The 26,654-nt window shown below is 44.1% G+C and overlaps 1 protein-coding gene across 2 annotated transcripts in view; it reads right to left on the reverse strand.

The window, feature by feature from the left end:
• The window catches only part of LOC119176941 (BBSome complex member BBS4), a 67,056-nt gene that overhangs the window by 14,506 nt on the left and 25,896 nt on the right, over positions 1 to 26,654 (reverse strand). The window contains exons 2-7 of one of the 2 annotated variants that reach the window (XM_075878209.1): positions 10,061 to 10,241; positions 9,221 to 9,364; positions 5,479 to 5,587; positions 4,780 to 4,852; positions 622 to 696; positions 399 to 526 (exon numbers count right to left, since the gene is read on the reverse strand). In XM_075878209.1, the coding sequence (XP_075734324.1) occupies positions 399 to 526; positions 622 to 696; positions 4,780 to 4,852; positions 5,479 to 5,587; positions 9,221 to 9,364; positions 10,061 to 10,193 (662 nt within the window). In that variant the 5' untranslated portion in view covers positions 10,194 to 10,241. The remainder of the gene's footprint in view (positions 1 to 398; positions 527 to 621; positions 697 to 4,779; positions 4,853 to 5,478; positions 5,588 to 9,220; positions 9,365 to 10,060; positions 10,242 to 26,654) is intronic. The other variant, XM_037428280.2, reaches the window with a different exon arrangement.

Genomic DNA, 26,654 nt, shown 5'->3' on the forward strand with positions numbered 1-26,654 from the left:
ACATAGGTTTCTCTCTACAGCACATTTTTTTTTGCTTTCGTTTTCTTTTCTTTTTTGAAGCTGGACTTCTCAAATTCAGAAGTGGAAGCACGGGCCGAACTTTTCGGCCCATGCAGTGCTATATGATTCGCGCACCGACACGATGGTCTCGCCATTAAACTACGTAGGCGCTATGTGAATCGGAAAAACCGTTGGCTAGCCAGAAACATCCAGGCAGTATCCTATAAGATGGTAATGGCATTTACATGAAATCATGAATAGAAATGCGAAATAATCGAGATTTAACCACTCCCGGCGTTAATGTACTTTTCGTGGTGAAGGTACTATAGCACGAAATGGAGATGAATGTGTATACGACAGAGCCCAAAATCATTGTATTGCTTAAACTGTGAGCTTACTCGACAGCCTTTCGGAAGACGTTGATTGCAGACTTGATGTCGTCATTGGCAATGTGCAGTTCTCCCAGGGCGACGAATGTCTCGTCTCGAGGACTCTGCTGTATGGCTTCTGCAAAGCGTTGTCTCGCCTTCAGATGCGAGAGGCAAGACAAAGAAGCCAGTTTAACTTTGGTGCCTTCTCAATGGGTGCATTGAGTATGATGCAGCCCGTATGTATACGTACAAACGAATAAAACGTCGCTACCTGCTCGTAGTCCTTCAGCTTTGCATAGCAGAGTCCGAGGTAATGTAATATGTCCTGCATCCATTCAGAAAGAAGCGATACGTTATTTCAGAAGAATGTTTTGCTGGGCGAGTTGGCTCAGGGTCGTCGTGGAATTCAGCGCCAAAAGTATGGACAAGGAACACGTACATTGAGAGTTTCAAGTTTCTCGTGGCCTTTTTACAGCAAAAAAAAATGCAAGAGCAAAGCACTAAAAGTTACGAAGCAGCAGCTTGACGGCGTTCCTGCCCCCTTAAGTTGGCGACAAGTGTGCAGCTTGCGTTCAAATAGGGAAGGGGGGGGGGGATAAAAACGTATTCCCACGCTTCTATATCCACATATCTACGTATATACATCTGAACACATTCTCACCTATAAACATTAACACACAATATTCTCATCTATCCACATACAACAATTACATATTTTCATCCATACATGCAATTCAGCATAGAGTCCAAAAATATATAAGCAGTAATGTACACACGTGTAAACTTAGTCGATGCAGAAATGGTAACGTGCAAATTCGTAGATACTGAATAAGAGCTTAATATCTAACAAAAATTAACATTGTTCGGCCGAACAAAAAGGCGATATATATATATATATATATATATATATATATATATATATATATATATATATATATATATATATATATATATATATATATATATATATATATATATATATATATATATATATATATATATATATATATATATATATATATATATATGAGATATAACAGACAGTAATGCCAAGGAATGTACAGGGGAAGTTATTAAAATCAATGGAATGTAAATAAGAAGAAAGAAAAGTCCACTTTTCTTTCTTCTTATTTACATTCCATTGATTTTAATAACTTCCCCTGTACATTACTTGGCATTACTGTCTGTTATATCTCATTAATATTGTGTTAAAACACGGAAAAACGAGCCCTTAGGTATACACTTCTTTCCCTTATATATATATATATATATATATATATATATATATATATATATATATATATATATATATATATATATATATATATATATATATATATATATATATATATATATCAAAGTAAGCAGTACGAAAAAAAGAAAACTGAACAACTAATAAAGAAGAACAGAAAAAATGTGAAATCGGCAAATACTATTCATATATTTGTACCCTTATTTAATAAGCTCGGTTTTAGCGCCTTTTTTGTAAGAGCATGCTCAACTCGGTTGTCGAGGCATACAACAAATTCAATACCCAAGTCACTTGGTACTGCAATCGACATGAGCTGTAGTTACTTCTCGAAAACGGCAAAACCCAGTGATTTCATTTTCAGAAATTATATAATGATTCTTGTGACAGAAGAAGGCAAGTTTAAATATATCCCATTGTTTCACCGGAAATACCTTTTGCTTTTCAAAACGAGGTTATATTCGTGAAAGTGTTCAATAAGCAGTACATTGAGAGTGCGGAATATTTCAGTGAAAAGTGCATTAAACAGAGCAGTGACATTTTGCCGAATAGTTTTCTTTTGTAAAGTTCGTAAGCTATGAATGTTAGTTCTTGATGCCGTGCCCCATACTATACATCGACTGACATATGATAGCAACAGAATGTCATACAACATGTGTTTTATTTGGTGTGAAGCACGTATCGTAATCGGCATATTATACCACAAGATTTGGCTAGTTTAGACGCAATACGATCAATGAGTGCGTCCAAGTTTAAATCTGTTAACTACTCGTAATAACTACATCGCGCTGAATAGGTGCTATACTTTCTTTGTCCTCGGTTTTTAGCGCAGAACTCTACGACGATACCTTTTTTTTTTCTGCGAACTTTATGCAACTAAGCAACGCATCAAGCCTGTTCGGCAGGTTGCACCGAAGGGTAGGCTGGTTTATGTAATCAAGGTTAAAGTCCAAATGTGACTCTGGCTACAGGAGACGCCGCAGTGGAAGGCTCCAAACAATTTCGGCAACCTGGACTCCTTCAATATATTGCACAGCGCATAGGCATTCGCTTCTATGGAAATTTGACAGTAGCGGTCGATATTGAACGAGCGTCTTTCATGTCCTCAGACAGCTGAGCACGCCGCAAACTCTGAGCTACTGCGGTTGCTAAGTACGTGAGTACGTGAGGGATGCTTTTAAAGGGACCAACATCTCATTTTTTTCGACTCAGTTTTTCTCGGCGTGACAGAAAGCTTACGCTTCGAAGTGTTCGAAGCGGCAGTAGCTAATCCAAAACGCCCGCAGTCATTTTATTTATGAGCAGTATTTTTCGATACAAAAGGCTCTGAACACGGATAAGCCCGTTCATCCAACAACGGTAGCGATGTCGATAGCGATGCCGGTGGCCTGTCTGGTGACTTGTGCATGCCGTTCTTGTTCTGCTTTCGCTGAATTTCCTGTAGCTAAGCTTAACGACGTTTATTCTGAGCTTTAGAACTATTTTTGAAGATAACAAGCCGTTACAATGAGACGATGTCTCTGTATTTCTACCACGTTGCGTGTGCCTGCGCCCAAGGTTGTTGCGCCTGTGTCGTGGATGGCTTGCCCCTTCATTGTTACTCTCTCGACACACGAGCACGGCCAAGTCACCGAAAACGCCACCGCGCATATGCGCAGCCGCGCGGACTAGCAGTACACGTCATTTCTGAGACAAATTCTAAATAGAAAAAGCCCCAGCTTTGCCGTAAAGGCGAAACAATGAGTGCGATAGCAACAAATTGTAATGTCAGGTGAAGAATTGCAAGCAGATTGAAACATTCAATTCTACGCACCGGAGCATTTTTTCTGGATTACTTTTGTTTCTTGCGTATTCATATATATAGATACGTATACATATACGGTGAATGATGGCGGTCGCTGACGACTGCGGCAAAATCCAGTCGAGAGTGTTCATATAATTGCTATCGCAATAAAACCACGTCGCCCCAAACTCTTAGCGACCCCGGAAACTGTGTGCTTGGTTTTATGAGCGCGCAGAAAAGTTGCTCAAGGCACGCTGACGAGCATGGGCTAATTATGTCATGCGGAGGCAACGCCTCTTTAATGCGTACTACTAACACAGGCCTATGTGTACATTTTTATGGAGTATTATACATTTTACTATAAAGAAGCAAACAATATTTTAATACTAACAGGAGAATTCTTGACCGTTTACACTATTGTTTACGGTTACATGACAGAGCAAATCGGATAATCGAAGTTTCTTCCACCAGCCAGGTGACGCCACAGGCTATTTTCGCGATTTTAATTGAAGAAATGAAATATAACTCCACTTTTCACGAAAAAAAACACGGTTGGTTTGGATCACTATAAAGTACAATCTTTTCATCTGTGCCGTCCTCTCATTTAATGTTCTGGGCAGATGTCGGTCCCTTTAAACTAAATCTGCCGGAAACTACAAGCCTTGCTTGCATGTTTAGTTACCCAATTTAAACAATGTTGTTGATGGAATGGCCAAAATTCCAGGGTACTTTCAGGGGTACTTTTTATCTATCTATACTTTCTACTGTGCGGCATCACAGAAGGCTGACGAAGATTCCACCCACGGCTCAATCTAATGGACTAACATCGTATGGAGCCTGTATCACCGAAAGGCCTTGGCCTAAAACATGACTCGATCCTCAAGCGTATTTTTTTAGGCCCCTAACCTTATAAGGCGCGTTGTGTTGATGCTTATTCCTAATAATATTATCCATAACTCATCTGTGCGAACATATCGGTTTATTTCTTTCATGGCGTCTATCGTCATGCTTACGCCAAGCAGGGCTACGCCTGTCTGGTTGCTCATTTTTGGCACATAAAATAGTATGCTCTTTGATATAACTATACGCTGAAACTTATAATACATTACAATAGTTTCGTATAATTAAACATATATGCTGTGACATGAGGCCACTAGTACATATGATGACCCAAGTTTCTGTCATTTGTTTTTGTTTTCTTTTTACTGCGAGTGGCTGACAGGCGAGAACTGAGTCTGATCGAATCGATACATTTTTTTCAGGCACAAAAATATTGGTGCTATTTCAGTCATTAAGCATGATTTGGACATAAAAGATGCTGAGCAGTGCTAAATCCCGTCACGAAAAGAGCCCGCCAAAAGTGGAGTCACATTCACCCAGCATTTTCCTTTCAGTTTAATGCATTCCTCGTAGATGTCAGCAGCTGCCTTGTGTCTTCCCAGCAGAAACCTGCAATACAGGCACGACTGGTGTTAATACCATACTCGTTCAGGCGCTTACTATTGTCGACACGCAATCTAATGTGCATGGTGTATCCTTTGTGCCATTATTACCTCGTGCTGTACAAATTATACATTTGAGGAATTTATGCTTAACGTTAACTTATCAGTATTGCAAACGCAGGCGTACGACACGCTGCACAACTTATGAATCACTGGTGAGCTAGTTAGCTTCACAAATGCCAGTGTTCCGTTTAATTCACGTTATGGCTATTTTAGTTGGCACAAGGAATGGTGCAGTACAGTGAAGTCGATGCTGAATATACGGATTCTGCATGATGCAAAATTGAACGTGTCGAGGAAGAGAGAGGCGAGCAGTCGAACCAAGCAGGCAACCCGGAAAGCTTTAGAAATGATGTTCTATCAGATTTTTGAAAAACACCCTCTGATAACACTGAACGTAGAGCAAACAGATCAAGATGATTATCGCACTCCTAAATGGGTTGAATGATGCAAATTGTTACACTCGGGCTCCAAGAAGTACTAAAATAAACTGGCGAACTTCTTTTGCCAACATAGCGTGTCACGAGCGGTGTATATGGGGGGGGGGGGGGGATTATGAAGACGTATTCTTACAAGGATCTGGCTACTTGTTTCAGGATTGAAACATCCCCGTTGAGGAGGGCACATGACTGGAACACTTCCAACGATTCGCTGATGTTTCCTTCGTGGCGCAGTATCAGGGCTGCACGTGAAACAGTACGACGTCACAAGTTTTTCTCACTGCGAAGCTATATGACATCTGTGGACATAGGTGTATCAGCCGGGGGGGGGGGAGCAAGGGGAACAGAAGTCCCCCCCCCCCCCAAAAAGTTGGGGGGCTGAGGCCCTCCCACTTTTGACAGCTAGTGGTCACAGTCACCTGCACGCTGCGGAAAACAACTAAGGCAAAATTTTCCTTCAGCACTAGTAATCAATCACTTATATTATTAGGAGAAGAAAAAGTATCACAAGGCAAAGCGACATTGTAGTGATAACTTTTCAACGTTCCAGCAGTGACGATTTTCCTTGAAGTCTTTTTGCGACTTTCCGCCCTGTGTAGTAACACTGCAGAGCAGGCTAGCGCTGAACAGGTGCTCTATTATTTACATCACTTGTCCATGTTTTTATACTACTGCACCTCGCCGATGAAAGTATAGATGGGAATGAACACAATCTTTATAGACAGGTCAAAGCATTTGCTGCTTCGGCAAAATTATTTTCTTTCATCAAAAAGGATTACCATCACCGCTGCTCTGTCGAAGCTGCTGTGAGCACATAACTGCGACTAATCTTCCTAAATATTACCGACGGAGGCGGAAATGTTGTAGACCCGTGTGCTCAGATTTGGGTGAACGTGAAAGAACCCCAGGTGGTCGAAATTTCGGGAGCCCTTCACAACGGCGTCTCTCATAATCATATGGTGGTTTTGGGACGTTAAACCCCACGAATCAATCAATCTTTCCATATATAGTAATTTTGCCGTACTTGAAGTGCCAAAAAAGGTTTCCAGTTTAATCTCCAATAAATCTGATCAGTCTTGCTAATTGCGACTTGGAGCGATGGAAGCAGCTTGCAAAGCGGCGAAAAAATAAAGCAGTAGACTAGAGCTCATAGAGAAGCTAAAATAAGAAGGTAAAAGTGCTCAAAATACCTTTGGTTTCTCAAGGAGTGCTTTACATTTAAAACTGAGTTCGTTGTGAGCTGTTTTAGTCATTACAATTTCATTCAATGTTAAAATATTTACTGTTGAGGAGGCTTCCATCAACATAATTGTAGTCATGTGGAAAGTTGTGAGGTAAAACATAAAAAGCGTCGCACGTAATATTATTACATGCATCATACATAACAAACATATACGTGTTGTCCCAGTGCATGCTGCTTGAAGCTGACTGCTTTTTTTTTACGCTATTGAAGAATAACTTCCCGTGCAGGGCAAGTTATTTTTTTCACCACCTTTTTTTTCTTATTTAAATTATATTGGTTCTAATAGCTTCCCCTATACATTCCTTGGCATTATTGTATGTTATATCTCATTTAATAATTTATTATTGTGTAAAAACACAAAAAACGAGCCCTTACGTATACACTTATACACTTCTTTCCATATATATATATATATATATATATATATATATATATATATATATATATATATATATATATATATATATATATATATATATATATATATATATATATATATATATATATATATATACACCGGCTGACAAGTGTGGTAGGTTAGCGCCCCCACCCACTCGCGAAAGAGTTGGTTCGCCACTGTTTGTGAAACCAGAATGAACCCTTCGGATAACTGCGATAAATGTAGTAATACAGCCATTTAATATAAGTAATTCGGCTTCATTGCTGGTCTGCCAATACGTACTCAGACATATTGTTATATGAGTATATATACACCACTCGCGAGATACAGCAAGCAGTCATGAGGCGTCAGTGGTTGCTGTGATAGTATTTATTTACTGCGACAGCAGCAGCAGGCTCTCGCTCCAGATCTGTTGCTTTCATTATTTCCAAATAGCACAACTAACATCTATGAAAGAAAAAAAAAAGCCACTGACATCTTCCCACGGGGGGAACTCGTGTAAATGCGTCGCAGAGTGGTGGGGGTATCGCGTGAATGTTGCGTAATTGGGTATGGTTTCGGAATGCTTCGCTGTAATTTCGTCTTTATTATTCTTATTTATTGAATGCAGGAGAAGCATCGCTTTGAACGAGTGGTGGGACGGTGATGTTTGGTTGTGCCTCATTACTGGATGAAGGCACTGTTGCTTCCATCAATCACATCTACCCGAGTCAAGCAAAGCGTCAAGTCAAACGAAAACCAAGACGCCCTTGACTGAATTGCGAACGCGTGACCCAATGCTTACAAATACGGGGTGGCCAGTGGACGGTTGTGCAGCGGGATGCCTGCGTCAGCCTTTTGAGGCGAGAGAGGTGGAGGAGAGCGACAGTTGGCACGAGACGCGAGCATGCGCAGCGAGGTGTCGACGGCGCCACCGACGCCGGATCCGCGAACTCGTGCGATTAAGAAATTCTCCGCATTTAAAACGACTTATTTGCGATATGTGCCACACAATTTTTCTCTTAAGCTTATTCGCTATATATAGCGAAAAATGACGTCATAATGCAAATTGGCAAAATTAAATTCGCAAATAATAATAATAATAATAATAATAATAATAATAATAATAATAATAATAATAATAATAATAATAATAATAATAATAATAATAATAATAATAATAATAATAATAATAATAATAATAATAAATTTAATTAACTAGGGTTTAAGAATTCAAGGCTACGACATTATTTTTGAGGGACACACGGTACTCGAGGGATCGGGAAATTTCGACCACCTGGTGTTATTTAACTTCAACTCCCATTACACAGTATACATAGGTGGCGAAAGTTGTCAGGTAATTGTATGGGAGAAGCATTCACACACAGTAACTAAATAAATAGAGTAATGTAAAATTAAAATCTAGGCACCAGCATGAAAAGGCGGATATTTATTGGATAGCGGCGAACGCTGTCACTATAGCAAGAAACTGCTCAGAGTAACTATAGTGAAAGGGCAATGTTGAAATCAAGAGAAAAGTATTTTCCTACAACTCCAAGGCAATTACTACTTGAAACTGTGTCGGGTCAGCTCAGAACACGTAGTTATAAAGCGACATTCAGTAAAGGAGAAGACTTGCTGTATAGAAAAGGTATAGGGAAATCATGGAGCGTGCTGAAATTGAATGCGAAGTTGTCCATATGGGTGAATATTTGGGACCCATAGCCTGCACGAGTCCCACTGCTTGGCGACAGCACGTGAATGGTGAACATCTCCGCGATATAGAACACCTCCCGATATAGCAAAAGGCGGTTGCAGGATTGTTTGTAATAAAAGTAGACGTTGAATGGAATCAGGTATGCAAGGCATTCTTCCTACATAAAAATTGAGCGCCAGGTCTCGCGGGTCATGGTAGCGTTATAAATGAGTGTTCATTCAGCCTATAGATGTAGGGATTAATATTCTAAACGCGCATACTGCTCGTTAATTCAAGAGCATCAATGCATGCCCACGAGCGTTGCGAAAGCCATGGCGCGTTACGCAAAAAATTCGATAAGAAAACGCACGTGTTAATTAAAGGCGTGGCAAAACCGTGGCTTGATGGTGAGACTCGCCAGTTTAGGAAACTTGGAATCCATTTCGATCCCAACTGGTTCTCCAACACTGGCTTAAATCTGAGCTGACGAGCATTTCCGCCTTTTGCCGGGTTCCTCGTAATGTGAAAGCGCTGCCGAAATCGAACTCGCGACCTACCTTGTACGTAGAGGGCGTATTCACAGTAACCCTTCGTCTCGGCAAGCATCTCCTTGATGAGCGCCTTGCAGATATCGAACTCGCGTCGAACGAAATGCATGTGAATGAGCCAGTTCTTGCGGTCAATGGATGGGTGTTCTGGAGCTGCGTGTGATAAATATATCGCATTGGAAGCCATCTGAACTTGCGATGAAAATTGATGTTTAACTGCATGACATTTTTTTTTTTTGCATGCGTAGTCTTTTGCTTCACATTACACAGTTTAATGATACTGATCATGCTTCCTAGAATACATTCTAATATTATGGAGGCCCCTCTCAAGCACAAAGACTGAGAAGAAAGCGCAAAAGTGCATCTACCACATTTTAAAGGATAGTTTTGCTCGTCTCTTTTACTTCCGATGAGGGCTATCTATATACGACGCACGTTCTGATTTCCTCCAAGTAACGCAAATGTTACAGTCAGCTGTTTAATTTCTCTAGTTTTTAAGCAAGCAAAGCTGAAACGTCGTATATATAGATATGACATCATTACCATGGCGTACCTATCGAATGGGATCAGCATATTTTAGCGGGATGCTCAATATGTGTCAGGGTTGTTTACTGATTTAAGCTATTCGTGATTGCTTTGTTTTTTTTTTCTTCATTCCTGTCTTAAGAAAACCTAAAGAGCAAAAAACAAATAAAGGCCGTGAATCGGCAACAAATGACTGCTTTTTTAGTAGGCAAACATTGATTGAGAAACTATCGTCGTCAACAAACCAAACACCAAAATCTTCACCATTCAGCCTGCACGTCTGGCTCTTGATATCTTTCAACACTGCCAGGTTTGGGCGCTCACCTTTCTTTGCCCGAGGGCGAACTGAGTTGGACTCCTGCTCGCTGTCCCTGCCTGCCTTTGGCCTGGCGCCATCGCTTTTCGTGCTGGCTGTGCCGCCGGCCCCTGCAAGGGGCAGCCCCTCCGTGCTGGCCATCGCGCCCGACGCCGCCAAAGCTGACGGCGAGCCTTCAACTTGAGTCGCCTAGCAACGAGCCAAACACGCGTCGATTCAGTCGGGTTTACTTTCTACTCCTCGCGTTGCAGGTACAAGGCTCGCGGAGAAATCAATGATGGGGCTTTCACAGCGAAGCTGTCTACACGGCTAGGCAAAACCAAAATTCGTCCATGCTACTTGTACAAGAACTACTACAGCACGTATGTGTCACGCAAACGAGGCACGCATGTTTGTAAAGTGGTAGGCACTGTCGACACATTGAGGCGCTTGCAGCGACGTCATGGCACGTATACGCTACGCTCAGCCCGAACCTTGCCTCCACGCTCTATGATCACATGACAGCTGGCACAATAACTTCAAAGGTGGACGCGCTGCAAGGTCGTTACAAGCGTCCCAGTATGTCGATGGTGCCTACCGCTGTCCACGAACCTAGAATATAGGGCGTTACTCGCCCCTTGTCTGCCAAAAGCGAAGAAGCTGTCCGCGGGCAAAAGCATTCGCGCCTCAGAAACTGGGTACAATCCGCCGCACTTAGCAGGTCCACTAATAATGAATAAGAGAACACAAGGATGGAACTCCCTAAAGTTTCTGTACAGACGGAATAAATAATTAAGAAGGACTTTAATGAACCACCGGGAATAACCCAGGGAGGCCACACGCTTCAGCCTCGCTGGTTAGCCACCTGTATGCGGCGTGCTTGAGCAGTGATTTCCTTTCTGGAGGCGGAAATGTTGTAGGCCCATGTACTCAGATTTGGGTGCACGTTCAAGAACCCCAGGTGGTCGAAATTTCCGGAGCCCTCCACTACGGCGTCTCTCATAATCATCAGTGGTTTTGGGACGTTAAACCCCACATATCAATCAATCAATTTCTTTTCTGCCACTTGTTAGCCACGAAATGAGTTGGTTCCGTATCACCAGAGTGCAGAATGACCAAGCTATACTGAACTTCTATACATTCTGTATACATGTAGAATCAGCGACGATAGAGGGCACGCTCTTCGGGAGAATGAGAAATAAGTTTCATCCCGGATAGATAGATAGATAGATAGATAGATAGATAGATAGATAGATAGATAGATAGATAGATAGATAGATAGATAGATAGATAGATAGATAGATAGATAGATAGATAGATAGATAGATAGATAGATAGATAGATAGATAGATAGATAGATAGATAGATAGATAGATAGATAGATAGATAGATAGATAGATAGATAGATAGATAGATAGATAGATAGATAGATAGATAGATAGATAGATAGATAGATAGATAGATAGATAGATAGATAGATAGATAGATAGATAGATAGATAGATAGATAGATAGATAGATAGATAGATAGATAGATAGATAGATAGATAGATAGATAGATAGATAGATAGATAGATAGATAGATAGATAGATAGATAGATAGATAGATAGATAGGGTCAAATTCTATCAAAGGGGCAAAGTATCTATCTAGCCGCCTAAGACCTTTAGCTCTCCTGCCGTTTCGATAATCGGATCTGTACCAAAATTGGTATGGCATAATATGGCTGTACGGCGAGCATACGTGACTAGTCATAACATAAGAATTATGGCTTGTATGTCATGACTGTCATGATTTACATGTCATAGTCTTGCTGCTCTTGCGGTGGTTTCGTTCCCATGGCATGTTGCAAAACTGGTATGGTATGACATGACTACATGGCGAACATAAGTGGCAGGCTATGAAATCATAACATGCGTATCATGTAGGACCATGATTACAAGCTACGCTCATAAAGCGCTCGCGGCCGCTTCACTATATACCACATTTCGTATTACGTGACGCGAACGGACGACGAAGGTAAATGACATGTCCAAACATGATAATCATGATATGTGTGTCATGTAAAACATGACTACATGCTACGCTCATAGCGCACTCGCGGCCGTTTCGCTAGCTTCACATATACCAAAATTGGTGTTACGTCACGTGAAACAATGGCGAAAGTATATGACTGGTGCAAACATGATAATCATAACATGCGTGTCATGTAAGAACATGACTGCATACCACGCTCATGATGCGCTCGCGGCCGTCTCTGTAGCTTCACATAAACCAAATTTGGTATTTCGTTACGTGAATAGACGACGAAGGTAAATGACACATCCAAACATAATAATCATGGCTAGCATGTCATGTAAAGCATGAATACATGCTACTGTGGTAACGTCAAACGTGAGCCTTCGAACAGTGATAAGGATGCCCTGCTGTTTCGTGTTAACTACCTGCTGCTTGTATGTTGTATCTGTGGCGTCCGGAGACGTCACAAAGGCCTTATATATATATATATATATATATATATATATATATATATATATATATATATATATATATATATATATATATATATATATATATATATATATATATATATATATATATATATATATATATATATATATATATATATATATATATATATATATATATATATATATATATATATATATATATATATGCGTCGAATATATTCAAGCCAGTTAGATTGATTGATTTGTGGGGTTTAACGTCCCAAAACCACCATTTAATTATGAGAGACGCCGTAGGGGAGGGCTCCGGAAATTTCGACGACCCGAGGTTCTTTAACGTGCACCCAAATCTGAGTACACGGGCCTACAACATTTCCGCCTCCATCGGAAATGCACCGCCGCAGCCGGGAATTGACCCCGCGACCTGCGGGTCAGCAGCCGAGTAGCAAGCCAGTTAGTGAGAGTGGGTTAGGACTAAAACACCTTATCTATGGCAAATAATGTCCCGATTCTTCTTTTTTCGAGACAATTCCCATCCTGTAATCTGTTCCTTCTTGCAGGTTACACTTGTTGATTGCTGACCAGATTTAATTGTTTCATCGAACTTCTACGAACGCCCATGCTTGTTGGGATTCATGCAGGAAGTTTACCTCGCAGTTTAGTTCCTTAAAGCTCGCTTTTCTGTAAAATACCTGTACACAGTTTCGCGCAAGGTGCTGTATAAGGACCTACTGAGTACAATCTTCCCACCTCCATTGTACCGCTCACTGCACTCCAATCTTCCAGGCCACGATGTGTTGAAGCGAGTGCGCAAAATGTACATTACATTGGCGGTAAACACATAATTAGAAAGAAAGGGTATTTTCATTCCATCTGTTAACTGCCGTCTATGTGATGTGTCGGAAACGATTGAACATTGCTTTGTTAGCTGCAAAGATGCCATATTGTTTTGGGATGTCCTTCAGTGAGCACTGAAAAAAACGTTTCGTTATTAATTCTCACACAATACGTTATCTTCTACCAGCAGCGCTTGATGAAGTACCATAAGATATGTTTTTCCTTATGGGTATGCACAGCTTGTGGAAGACACGAATGCAAGACCGCAATGCAGAGCCCACCACCTCTTCAAGCGCACTCTTCATTCAAATGGCTATCCACCTAGAAAACATTTACGACGAGCTAGACTTTAGACCGGACTGGTACTCCATCTTAGAGAACTGTTTGACCTCACCCCTTTTTTGTTTGTATAACACGATGTGAAGAACTATCCATGTGAGGAACTCACGCTGTGTTAGCCATTTAGTGTTTATGAGTAACGCTTGAGCGCTTATTTTCGCGATTTTATTGTACTTTTGTTCGCTTGATTTTGTCTTTATTGCGCAAATACTTTATTAAATACCATAAAAAAACCAGTGTGGCTCAGTGGTAGAATACTGGGCTGGCATGCAGTGGACAAGGGCTCGAGCCTAACTGTGTTCCTGGTACTAGATTTTCTTTCTTATTTCTGTGGTAGTGTACGTACACCGGCGGTGACAGCGAACAAACACGACGCTGCGCATCACCCGAGTTTTAATCTCATAACAGCTTTCGCTGTAAAAAAAAAAGTAAGGGGGGGGGGGGGGCTGCAACACCTTGACAATGGTATACTGGTGTGACATCATGAAGTTTCAGAGCACTATCTTTTAGCATTTCAGACATTCTTGCTCAGTGAAAGTTCTCAGAGCTTGCATGTAATGTCTGTGGCTCTCTTGGGACACAATTAAATTTATTTTTACCCATAAGCAATCGTATAGGTCTTGGCAAACGCTGTCCAAATAGGCAGTAAGCTGAGACGCAAACTTCTAAGACTGTGTCTTCACTGGTCTTTTTTTCTGGGGACTTTTCTAACTTGAGCACCTTCTTGTGGCAAGAATGGCGTTCCAGTATAGCCTTATTACAATAGACCTCCATAGCTAAGAGGATTTCGGTCTGTTGTGAAAGGAGTATGTAATATGTAAAATCCAAGTAGCACTCTTACAACAGACTTTTATGGAAACACTTCATAGATTTGTTGTTAGCAGAGAGAATTACGAGTCATATACGAATTTATTCTCAACGGCGCATAAAAAATTGTTTTTTTTTCTTTTTTGAAGAATCACAACTTCAATTTCTTTTTTTTTAATCTGATTCCAAAATATCTTCACTGAAAGCTATGTAGAAGTGCTGTAAAAAGCTTTTGCGCTTGCCATGGTAGCGTAAATTATTGTGGAAGTCGCAAAAAAAAGCGAAATGAAAGAAAAGAAAAAAAATGGCATTCTTAAAAAAATTATAGCGTTGCAACGGCACAACTGCCCATCACCATTTTGGGCTCCCTGTTAAAGTATTTCGTTGAGAGCATTTTGTGTTCAAAAGGCAGATGTTTGAAATTTATTTCAAGGCCTTTGATAGACGTCAGATTCTCGAGTTACGCGGGGACACACAGCGGCACATGTTTTGGGTAGTGCGAAGCTAGACTACTTTGCCCAGTTTGCTGTGCAAAGGTGCAACTACAGCGTACAAAACAACGATGAGCTAAATATTAGGTGTATTTGCTCGTTGAACACTTGGAAAAATAGCTACGAATTTCTCTCCGCTAGTCGGACGCGTAACCGAACCGTCGTGAAGTGCTTGATGGTTTACTCACCAAAACGACTGCGAAAACAAGAGCAGATGCAACAGCTCCGTGCTCTACAAAAAAAAGATCTCAGTCGACGCTATTGTTGCATTGGAAATCGCTACAGACGTAAAGGACTTCAGTTTTACTGGTGTCCGCAGCTTTTGCGAAGCAGAATGGCGACAGTGCTGGATATGGGTCGTTGCGAAGATGTTGTGTAAGCGAATTACTGGCATTCTCCACAGCCGTTCGCACGAGAAAGTGTGATGATGTAGGTCTCCTGTAATTGTTTCAGTAGCTTTGATGGAGAACCGTGGTAACTTTTATTATGAAGCTTAACAGAGTATCTGTCCGCGGTGTGCGCCTGGTGACGCGCGTGATAAACATCGCATGACCCGCGACCACCGATCATTTGAAGTTGCACAGCATCACGCATGTAGGGCTTTGAATGCTCTAAGTTCTGACTTCAACTAAAAAATGCAAACATGTACGTCATGCAGGTAAATGGCAAATTATTGTGACAATAATCCGTTTTTTCTTGCCATTAGTCTCCGCGATGGTCGGAGCTATCTCAGAGGCCTCGATTGTGCCTTTCGTTGTACACAGAGAAAGTGGACACGCATGTATTCTCATTTGCAGTATATGCAAATGGATGACAACTGTCAACAAAACATTTTAGCATGTGCAATAAAACAGTTCAACACACAAGAAAGGAGAAATAGATGGAAAGTGCAACTGCAAAGACAAAAATCGCCAGGGCTATTCATGCCAAAGGAAGTGAGCTTCATACCATTGATCGTAAAATAAATTGCTTGTGTATGCACTTCATTGCTTTGGAATTATGTGTGTGGCCAAGTTTTAGTGCATTTAGGCGTTACAGAATGCACGTCGGAGTGCTTGCCTCGAACTTGATGTTACATGATGCTCCCTTGCACTTAAATTGCCAGTTGCAGTACGCCTGAATAACTGAAACATCTTTTGCATTGTACACGCTGTTCGTTTTGATGAGCTTCCTACATTTCCGAAGCGAGGTTGGATTGAAGGAAGAAGCTTGCCTGGTCCTAGATTTTCAGGAAACCGTGCCTCAAGACCAACGAGATAGGAGGGCCTATGGACGTTCGCTTGCGGTCGGCTCGCTTTGCACTACCATTTATGGCCGGCGTGTCGATGGGAACGCTGGTGATGGCATTTTTCGCAGCGCCGCCTGGGCAGAGTCTGACATGTATTGGCTGCTTCTGCCATGTTGCCCGGTATGCCTCGCTGGTCTGATGCACATTCCGGGATACATCTTCGGGATAGCGTCATCGGCTTTTTGTGCGCCGTGAGGTCGCGGCTGTCTAAAACCACAGTACTTAGTGACATTTTTGACATTTCTTTAGTACTGAAATTGTCGACTGAAGGCCGAGAGCAGCGTGCTTGAAGCTTCGGAAGGATGCGCGCGACCAGTGCACACACTTTGGAACAGCGGTTATTGTTTGCCACCACAGCTGCCCTGAACAAAACCGTGGTTGCTCTTGACACGATCATGTATGGTGACGACGTAACTGACAGAACTCCGAAAGTGCATGCGCGTCCAAAGCGACATTGCGTTTCACAAACGCTGTGGGCAAAACCGCGGCAGATTCGATCATGGATAATAAAAAAAAAAAACGACTTGGCTTTGAAGGCACCTCCGCAGCCAGCGCACGTGGATTAAAAACGGAACTATAATTATTTCCGCAACCGCCGCGCGCGAAACCACGGTTGCAGAGTTGCTACCGTCAATAGCGACTACTGGCCTAGGGCACACGGCTAACGCAGCGGTAGTTTAAAGACAATAAAGATGTAATAAAGGCTCAAAGCGTTTTGGCCTTCCTGTCCGAAGAATCTTGTAGGGTTCTTTTAGATCTGCATACTTTATTTCAGTTGGCCTCAAGCGAAGCTTCAACCCTCGCTTTTCCGGCAGCTGGCTGCCCCATTCTGTCTGTTCACGTTTGTTGCAGGAAGACATACGCGAATTCTTCGGCAGAAATAGATTGTCATAGTTGGTTTGATGACGTAAAATTTTGGGAGATACGAATATTTGCGAACCGCCTTTGAGACTCGCACCTTCTACTATAGTTGGGAAACCGGACCTTCGTGTGGTCGGCCGCCACAAGCCATTATAAGACCGCAACGCTGCTGTTTAGGGATGCTTCCTTCTCCCAGTTTTTTTCGCGACGCTTTTTTTTTTTTGTGCGAAACAAGAAGAGGGGAGAATAAATCAGGGCGACCCTTCCCCCCTTCCCACCCTCGTTGCTGTAATCTCCCAGAATCCTTGAACTTGGCAGGTATGTATAAGACAAAAATTGCTGTTTGGTGTATGTTTTTTCTAAAGGGGCTCAATTGTGTTAGTGTATTGAAACGGTATTTACCAGTACAAATGAACGAGTTTTTATACATAGTATTCCTTCAAGTTTGGCTAGCCTAGGTTAACAGGGCAACAATTTTTGTTCTTAATGGTATGAAACTATAGGCAACAAGACTGGATTTGCACAAATTTCTACAATGCAGTTAGCTTACACATGGATGCGCACAGCGGTGTGTTGCATGGAACCGTAGGCGTCTGTAGAGTTCCCCAGGCCTACCTTTCGTCTACGGCTTTCCGGTGGTAAAAACGAAAAGTAAACACCTCTTGAAATGCATCATTGGTTCTCCACAGCCGTCATCGCCAAAAACCTACCATTATTTCTAAGAACGGTAAAAGCGCACTTTAGAAAGCGACAGAGACAATCACAGATGTAGTGTTTATACCGTTCCTAAAAATGCTGCCACTATGTCTAGATTACCAGCTTGGTGAACTTGTGCACTTCAAGCAATAACAGGTCAGGTTACAACGTAAAAGCATGAGGAAGACTTGGCCGCCTCCATCAGATGGCAACAGGACATCAGGGGCTGTGACCCCCCCTCTTGTGCACGTCTATGCATACAACTGATTTCAGCCACGATGTAGTGTAAAAAGTGCTCATTTTCTCAAAGGAAGAAACTACAACTGTCAAGCTTGTCGCAGTGCTGTACCACAAAACAGTTTGCTGGCAAATGAAAAGTTTGCAATATGACCATACAAGCAGCACTATGCTGTCCACATGTGTCAACTAATGAGTGTTGAGGAAGTGCTGAGGGTGCCACTAGGCTTGGCCCTTTATTTTCATGCAAGCATCAACTTGAACTTAATCCTTCGGTCGACCAAGGTGAACACAGTGCTTCATCTCTACTCAAAGTGATGCCGTGCTTCTTAAGAATTGCTGCTGGTTGTCACTCCTTCACTATGACCATTTATGCCAAGGGGCAGATTTGCCATCAACATTCACCTGTTGAGGTGTACCGCCGAGTGGAGGATCGTTCTAGAATATAGTGTTTATTCTGCTTCCCTTCAAAAGTATGAGTGTTTGGTGATTTAAAAACAATTGCTGGTGATTGAAAAATTCAGTGTCCACGTATGTTTTTTAGAGCTGTGCGAATAGCAAAATTTTCGGTGCAAAGCGAATTCGAATATTGAAGCATGAGTGCTAATTGATTCGAATATTTCTCGAATACTTCAAAGTGAAATTGCAAAAAACAAAAGTTGGAGAGGATTCTTCGCATATTCCAATGAGTTAGCATCAGTTTTTTTTTTTTTTTGCTAGGTAATGAAGTGCTAGCGGGTTGATCTTTCATAGCTATCTTATCAAGAATGAGGCAATGCAGAGGCTGAATAGTATTTATGTATTCATGATTTGGTGAAACTAAAGTGTTGCCGACAACCCTTTACACATGAATGTCAAAGATACTGTTTCCTCGGCCTCTTCTTGTTCAACTTCTCTGGAAGCCCAACTGATGTGGTGGACAAGGGCCGTGCTCCCTTTGATTCCGGAGTTCCAAATCTGCCTCGTAGACGTCAATATATACAAGAACATTTGAAATTGTGGATGCTAAAATTTTTTAGTATCTGTTATTTCGGATTTGCTGCCGAAGTTTTTGGGTCCAAAACATCATACATTGCGCCCTCACCTGTGCAACATCTACCGGCTCCATATTGAAACCAACCAGCGTTTTCTCGGATCAATACATTTGCGACTGTAGCAGTGTCTGAAAGGCAGCTTTACTGCAATATGAGAATGTGATAGGATGAAGCATTACGGAAAGGGCCACTGTCAATTTGACGTTCACTGTATTTGTCTCCCAGGAAGTTCGAATAGTTTCGAGTAGTAATATTTCAGTGCGTATTAAATTAAATAGCTAACCCTAATCGAAAAATATTTGAAGTTTCAAATATTCGCTCGCTTTTAGTTTTTAACGCAGTAGCATTAAGGAGCTCGTTTCATAGAAATTCCGGTGTCGGCGTTGTTGGTTGTGAGCAAAAAATAATCATCTTGTGTATGACTGAAAAATCGTGAAAGATGGAAATAAAATAAATAATAAAAAGTTTTGGGTCAGAGCCGTCGCAGGTTCGTATGGCGCACGAGAAAGGCAATCATCGTCTGAATGTCACTTCCCCGATCTGCAGACCACCGTCATGTCAAATTCTTGAAGCTTCAGGCTCCAGCGCGCCAACCGTCCTAAAGGGTCTTTTAAATTCGTCAGCCAGCAGACGGAGTTATGGTCGCTGACAACATTAAAAGGACGACCATACAGATGTGGGCGGAATTTGGTAACCACCCACACCACCGCAAGACACTCTTTTTCCGTGGTGGAATTACTTTCTTCCGCACGTGAAAGAGTTCTGCTCGCGTAAGCAATTACTCGTTCGGCGCCATCCTGCCATTGCACGAGTACAGCTCCTAAGCCGACATTGCTAGCGTCGGTGTGCACGGTTGTCGGGGCGTCATCATCAAAATGTGTGAGGACTGGTGGCTCTTGAAGGCGTTGCCGCAGCTCGTCGAATGATTTTTGCTGTTCTTCACTCCATAAGAATGCGACGTCTCCTCTGGTAAGGCGGGTCAACGGCGAGGCAATGCGCGAGAAGTTCTCAATGAAGTGTAGGTAGTAAGAACACAGCCCTAAAAACCGTCTGACCGCCTTTTTGTCAGTTGGCGCTGGAAAATTCATAACGGCAGCTATTTTTTTTTTTCAGGGTCAGGCCGCACACCTTCAATACTGACAAGATGCCCCAGGATCAGAAGCTCTTCGAAGCCGAAGTGGCATTTTTCCGGTCTAAGTGTTAGTCCGGCGGAAGGAATAGCTTGAAATACTGAGTGCAGTCGTCTGACGTGTTCGTCGAATTGGGCAGAAAATACGATGACATCATTTAAATACACTAAGAACGTCTGCCACTTGAGGCCTCACAGTACGGTGTCCATTAGCCGCTGAAACGTTGCCGGTGCTGAGCACAAGCCAAATGGAAGTACCTTAAGTTCAAAAAGGCCATCATGTGTCACGAAAGATGTTTTCTCCCGGTCTGTTTCATCGACTTCTATCTGCCAATACCCACTCCTTAGATCCATCGACGAGAAATAACGCGCATGCCGTAGTCGATCGAGTGAATCGTCGATGCGTGGATGTGGGTAGATGTCTTTTTTTATCACCTGATTCAGCTTGCAGTAATCCACGCAGAAACGTAAGGTGCCGTCTTTTTTTTTTTTTCACTAATACAACCGGCGAAGCCCAAGGGCTTTTCGACGGCGGAATAACGTCGTCTTCAAGCATCTGTCGCACCTGGTTTTCGATGGCTTCACGTTTTCGCGGAGCTACCTGGTATGGGTTTTGCCTGATGGGTCTGGTCATGTCGTCCGTTATAATTCGATGTTTCGTCAGCGGCGTTTGACGGACCCTGGACGTCGAAAAGAAACTATCTTCAAACTTGTTAAGAAGTTGCATGATACTTTGCTTCTGCACCGGCAGCAAACTTGGGCCAAGATCAAGAGATAGAGGTGCGGAGGGGGGGGGGGGGGGAGGGCAGATCAGTTGAATTATCTTTTTCATGAGTTAGGTAGTCTGTCATCTCGGCGAGCTTTTCCATGTACGCGACTGCCATGCCCCTCGTTAGATGTCGGCGTTCAGAGCTGAAGTTCGTAAAAAAGACGTGCATGTGTCCGCATTTTATGCTCACGATGCCTCTTGCGATAGATAAATCATGGCTGAATAGCAGTGTTGGAATTTGCTCGGCGATGTTTTCAGAATTGCTCGACCTGTCACATGTCACAGCCACGAGTGCACTCGACCGCGGTGGGATGGTCACGTCGTCGTCGAAGACGCGCAAAGGTTTACGTCACTGGTCTGTACAGGGCCCATCCGAAACTTGATCTGGGACCATCCAAAACGTAACCGATCTCTCAGGAATGTTGATAACGGCGCCGTATTCACGCAGGAAGTCCATGTTCAAAATCAAATCTTTTCGTTGCTACTTTCGTAAAATTACGAAAGTAGCAACGAAATCTGAACTACCGATATTAATTGGAGCGGTACATTTGCCCGTTGGCGTCACCAATTGACCCTCTGCGGTTCTTATGTTTGAGCCCGTCCATATTGTTCTGACTTTCTTTAGGCAGTCGGCAAGTTTACGGCTGATAAAAGAGAAGTCCGTATCAGTATCTACCAGCGCTGTTACTGAGCGTCCGTCTATATAAATGTCTAGATTGGCGTTTACGATTTCCGTTGATGTCGGTGACGTCGTATCGTCCTTGCTATCGTGCGTCGTACGGTCCGTAGTATCATTCGTCGTATCGCGTCGTAGAGATGTTGGGGGTGTGATAGCATCTCGACGGGTGGCAACCTTCCCTCCAAAGTTCAGTAGGGTTGAGAGCTGGGCTAGTTGGTGAGACATCATTTGACCATATGGTGTAGTAGCGCAAATTAACGGGGACTAAGAGGACAAGAAAACACGACACTCGCTACACTCGCAACTAATTTTTATTTCAGAAGCAGCACTTCATATATAACCCATAACCCTAGCGACACAGAAAAGAACTACGAACACTGAATCATTGCCAACAGAAGCTTTTGCGCAGACTCAAGCGATAGTACACGGCAGTTACGCTTAGACACTTTAAGATGACATAACTAAAACAGCCCTGGGTAACATCAAATAAAAAAAACCAAAAAATGTTGCGGGAATTCACACGTGTTTGAAACAAAATTTTGAAACGACAAAAAGGAGAGTATGACACATGCAAACACTGATCTCAATTAAGTCCTTCGAGGTAGCTGGCTTCCTCGAAAGAAAGATGCATTAGTCAGTCATCAGTTTCGTTAAGTAACCGAGAAGCCAGCTAGCCCAAATCGCCAAAATCGCCAAATAGCCCAAATCGCCAACTAGCCCAAATCGCCATTCTTCTTCAAAGCAGACAGGCTGGGAGATGTCTTGTTTGGTTGGTCATAGTATCGGCACCGTTGCTGCAGTGCTCGCTCGATTGTCGTAGCCGCTTTTACGAATTCCACTACGCGTGTTGGCGGGTTGCGTAGGATCCCGGCAAACAGCCTGTAGCGCCTCAACGCGCCGCTCGTCAAGGAAGAAGAAGTTGGCATTTGGGCCGCGCGGCGGGTGCAGCGCGATAATAAAAAAAATCAGTTCGAAAACTGAACGCTGTCAGGGCTTGATCTTTCCCGTGTTAGCTCCGACAGTTAATGGTGACCGAGTGCAGGAGATGTCCTAGTAGACACACTCGCTGAAATGGCTGACCGAGTGGCAGACTACTCGCGGGCACATAGCCTCAACGCCGTTACCACACCGCCACCGGCCACCGCTGCAGACCCGGCGCTCGCGAGCATCGAGAACCGTTTGGACGCCCTTGTCAGGCACCTCGATGACTTTGTACCTGCGCATCGTCGACCGTCATCCAAGTTCCAGATACACAGTCACTCCTCGACGTCCCCACGTTCTCCGGAACTTTGGCCACCGGACGCGTCGCGGGACGTTTCATCCTCAACCATGTGCTGGTACCACCGCCGATTCGGTGCCTCTGCTCGCAAGTGCACTCGCCCGTGCTCCTGGTCGGGAAATGCGACGACCGGCCACTGACGGTGGCAAGTGGTACTGGTCGAAAGTCATGCCGCCTTTTCTATGTTTCTGATAAGATCACTGGCGCTTGCTTCCTAGTCGACACAGGAGCCCAGGTTAGCGTCATCCCGGTCTCGTGTGCAGATCGCCGTCGCAACGAACAGACCTGCCCACTCCAAGCGATCAACAATTCCGCCATTCGCACATACGGCCAACGCTCTCTTACACTTGACCTTGGACTACGCCGTACGTTCCGCTGGATTTTCATCCTCGCTGACGTCTCGCAAGCTGTTCTTGGAGCTGACTTCCTCAGTTTTTTCAACCTTGCTGTGGACATGCATGCTCATCGCCTCATTGATCTCAACACCCGCCTCTCCATCAACTGTGTACTCTGTACTTCCTCGCCAACGGGACGGCGAGCTCTCACACCTGCTTCGCCGTATTCAAAAATACTCGCCGACTTTCCCAGCATCACGAAGCCGCACACCAGAGAGTCACCGGTGAAGCATTCCATCACTCACCACATTGTGACTACTGGACCTCCCGTTTTTACACGACCCCGTCGATTATCTGGAGAACGCCTCGCCATCGCCCGCCGTGAGTTTGAGCACATGCTTTAACTCGGCATTGTGCGGCCTTCCTCCAGCAACTGGGCGTCGCCACTCCACATGGTGCCCAAGAAAGATCCTGGCGACTGGAAATCATGTGGGGATTACCGCGTTCTCAATGCCCACACCTTACCAGACCGCTATCCACTTCCTCACATACAGGATTTCACATCAAATTTAGCTGGGTGCACAATCTTCTCTAAGATTGACTTAGTGAAGGCTTACCATCAGATTTTTGTAGAACCCGCCGACATTCCGAAGATGGCCATCACCACCCTATTCGGTCTGTTTGAATATGTGAGGATGCCTTTTGGATTGCGCAACTCTGCACAGACCTTTCAGCGCACTATCAACGAGGTCACGCGAGGTCTCGATTTCGTATTTGCCTACCTTGATGACCTCCTTGTAGCCAGCTCATCAGGCCCTGAGCATGAAGCCCACCTGCGCACCCTGTTCCACCGCCTGGATGATTACGGCCTCGTAATTAATCCCTATAAGTGCCTCTTCGGCGTCGTTACAATAGAGTTCCAAGGCCACCTTGTCACTCCAAAGGGTATCCAACCACTCGCCAGCAAAGTGAAGGCTAATCAAGACTTTCCACCCCCGACTTCACTGAAAAGGCTCCGAGAATTTCTGGGCCTACTAAACTTCTATCGCCGCTTTCTTCCAAAGTGCGCCACATTCCTAAAGCCCTTGACCGACCTATTGGCTAAAAAGAAAGACCCGGCTGCGCCACTGGAGTGGCCCAAGGACGCTGCATCTGCCTTCGGTACTGCCAAGAAGGCTCTGGCAGACGCTACCATGCTCATACATCCCGTCCCTGATGCCCCAATTCGTCTCATCCCCGATGCATCAAGCGTGGCAGTGGGCGCCGTTCTCGAGCAGCACGTATCCGATTGGCAGCCCCTTGGGTTTTTCTCGCAAAAACTGAAGCCACCACAGGCAAAACACAGTACATTTGCCCGAGAACTCCTCGCGGTATACCTCGCCATCAAACATTTTCGTCATTTATTGGAGGGCCGGGACTTTTACGTCGTTACAGACCACAAGCCCCTGACGTTTGCCTTCCATCGCAATCACAGCAATTATACTGCACGGGAGATCCGTCAACTATGCTTTATTTCCGAGTTCACTGTGGATATCAGACACGTACATGGGCCGGAAAATGCTGCTGCTGATGCACTATCCCGCATCGATGCCTTGTCGACCCAGCCACCACAAGACATAGAAGAGCTAGCAGCTGCCCAAAGCAACGATCCTGAGCTGCATCGTCTTCGCTCTTCATCCACGTCTCTATCGTTCACGGAGTGCCCGCTTCCATTTTCTACCTCATTAATAACGTGCGAAACGTCTACTGGTGTCCCTCGGCCCTTCGTGCCTTCAGCTTTTCGTCGTGCAATTTTTGATCAATTGCACAACATGAGCCATCCTGGTATTCGTGCGACCCAGAAGCTAGTCACATCTCGTTTCCTTTGGCCAAGCATCAACGCTGATGTCCGACGCTGGGCGCGAACCTGCCTTGAGTGCCAGCGCGTTAAAGTTCACCATCACACTGTCACGGCAACATCCCCGTTTCGGCCTCCAGAGGCAAGGTTTTCTCACGTCCATCTCGACATCGTCGGTCCTCTTCCGTCATCGCAAGGAGCCTGTTACCTGCTGACATGTGTAGATCGCTTCACCAGATGGCCGGAAGCGTTTCCCATTTCCGACATTACAGCACCAACAGTTGCCAAGGCTTTCACAAACGGCTGGGTGTCGCGCTTTGGATGCCCTTCTGTCGTCACCACTGATCGTGGTCGTCAGTTTCAATCGGCCCTTTTCACCGCACTTGCCAATATCCTGGGCATTCGACACATCCACACAACTGCCTACCATCCTTCCGCCAATGGTATGGTCAAACGGCTTCATCGACAACTGAAAGCTGCCCTCACTGCTCACAAGCCAAGGGAACGTTGGCTCGACCACTTCCCCTTCGTACTTCTGGGCATCCGATCAGCATTGAAAGTGGATCTCGGCTGCTCATCAGCCGAACTAGTCTATGGCGTTTCCCTGCGTCTTCCAGGAAAATTCTTCGAGCCATCATCGCCACCTTCCACTCACGATGCCTCCACGTACATTCGAGAGCTGCGCACCACGTTTCGGGACCTTGCTCCTGCGATTCCTGCCGACCGACACCCCCAGTCTGTCTTCGTCAGTCAGGATCTGCATGACTGCAGTCACGTCTTCGTTCGGCGTGACCAAATACGGCCACCACTAACACCAGCCTATGATGACCCATTCCGCGTACTCCATCGTACACCTAAGACGTTCACGCTGGACATCAATGGCCGTGAAGACGTCGTGGCTGCTGATCGACTGAAACCTGCGTATATCGCCGCTCTCGCAGCCGCGGGGTTTCAATCTAAAGTCTGGATGCCAACATCCCAGCATGTCCACTCGGCGACTCCTCTGGTGATTCCTACGGCTCTCGCTCTACGGGGGGGGGGGGGGGGGGAGCTTTGTAGCGCCTCAATGCGCCGCTCGTCAAGGAAGAAAAAGTTGGCGTTTGGGCCGCGCAGCGGGGGCAGCGCGAATAAAAAAAATCAGTTCGAAAACTGAACGCTGTCAGGGCTGTATCTTTCCCGTGTTAGCTCCGACAAAGTGTTTCCAGCTGAGGAGGGCAAGATAAAGGCGAATAATTTCAATTCGTACTTTTACTCTGTTTTTAGCACTGATAACCTCCAAAAGATTGCACCGGGTTCCCGTCACGTTGACCAAGACAGATCACTTCTGTCGTTAAATATGACAGCACTTGGCATTCTTTCACTGCTATTAGACCTTGATGAAAAGAAAAGTAGTGGCCCAGACGAAATACCACACACTTTCCTTAAACGCTATGCTGAACCCATTAGCAAGTACCTCCATCTGATATTTACAAAGTCAACTAGCGATTGCCGTCTTCCGGTGGAGTGGAAAACAGCGAAAGTTGTGCCAGTGCACAAATC

Source organism: Rhipicephalus microplus, chromosome X (assembly GCF_043290135.1).
Source record: "Rhipicephalus microplus isolate Deutch F79 chromosome X, USDA_Rmic, whole genome shotgun sequence".
Classification (NCBI taxonomy): Eukaryota; Metazoa; Arthropoda; class Arachnida; order Ixodida; family Ixodidae; genus Rhipicephalus; species Rhipicephalus microplus.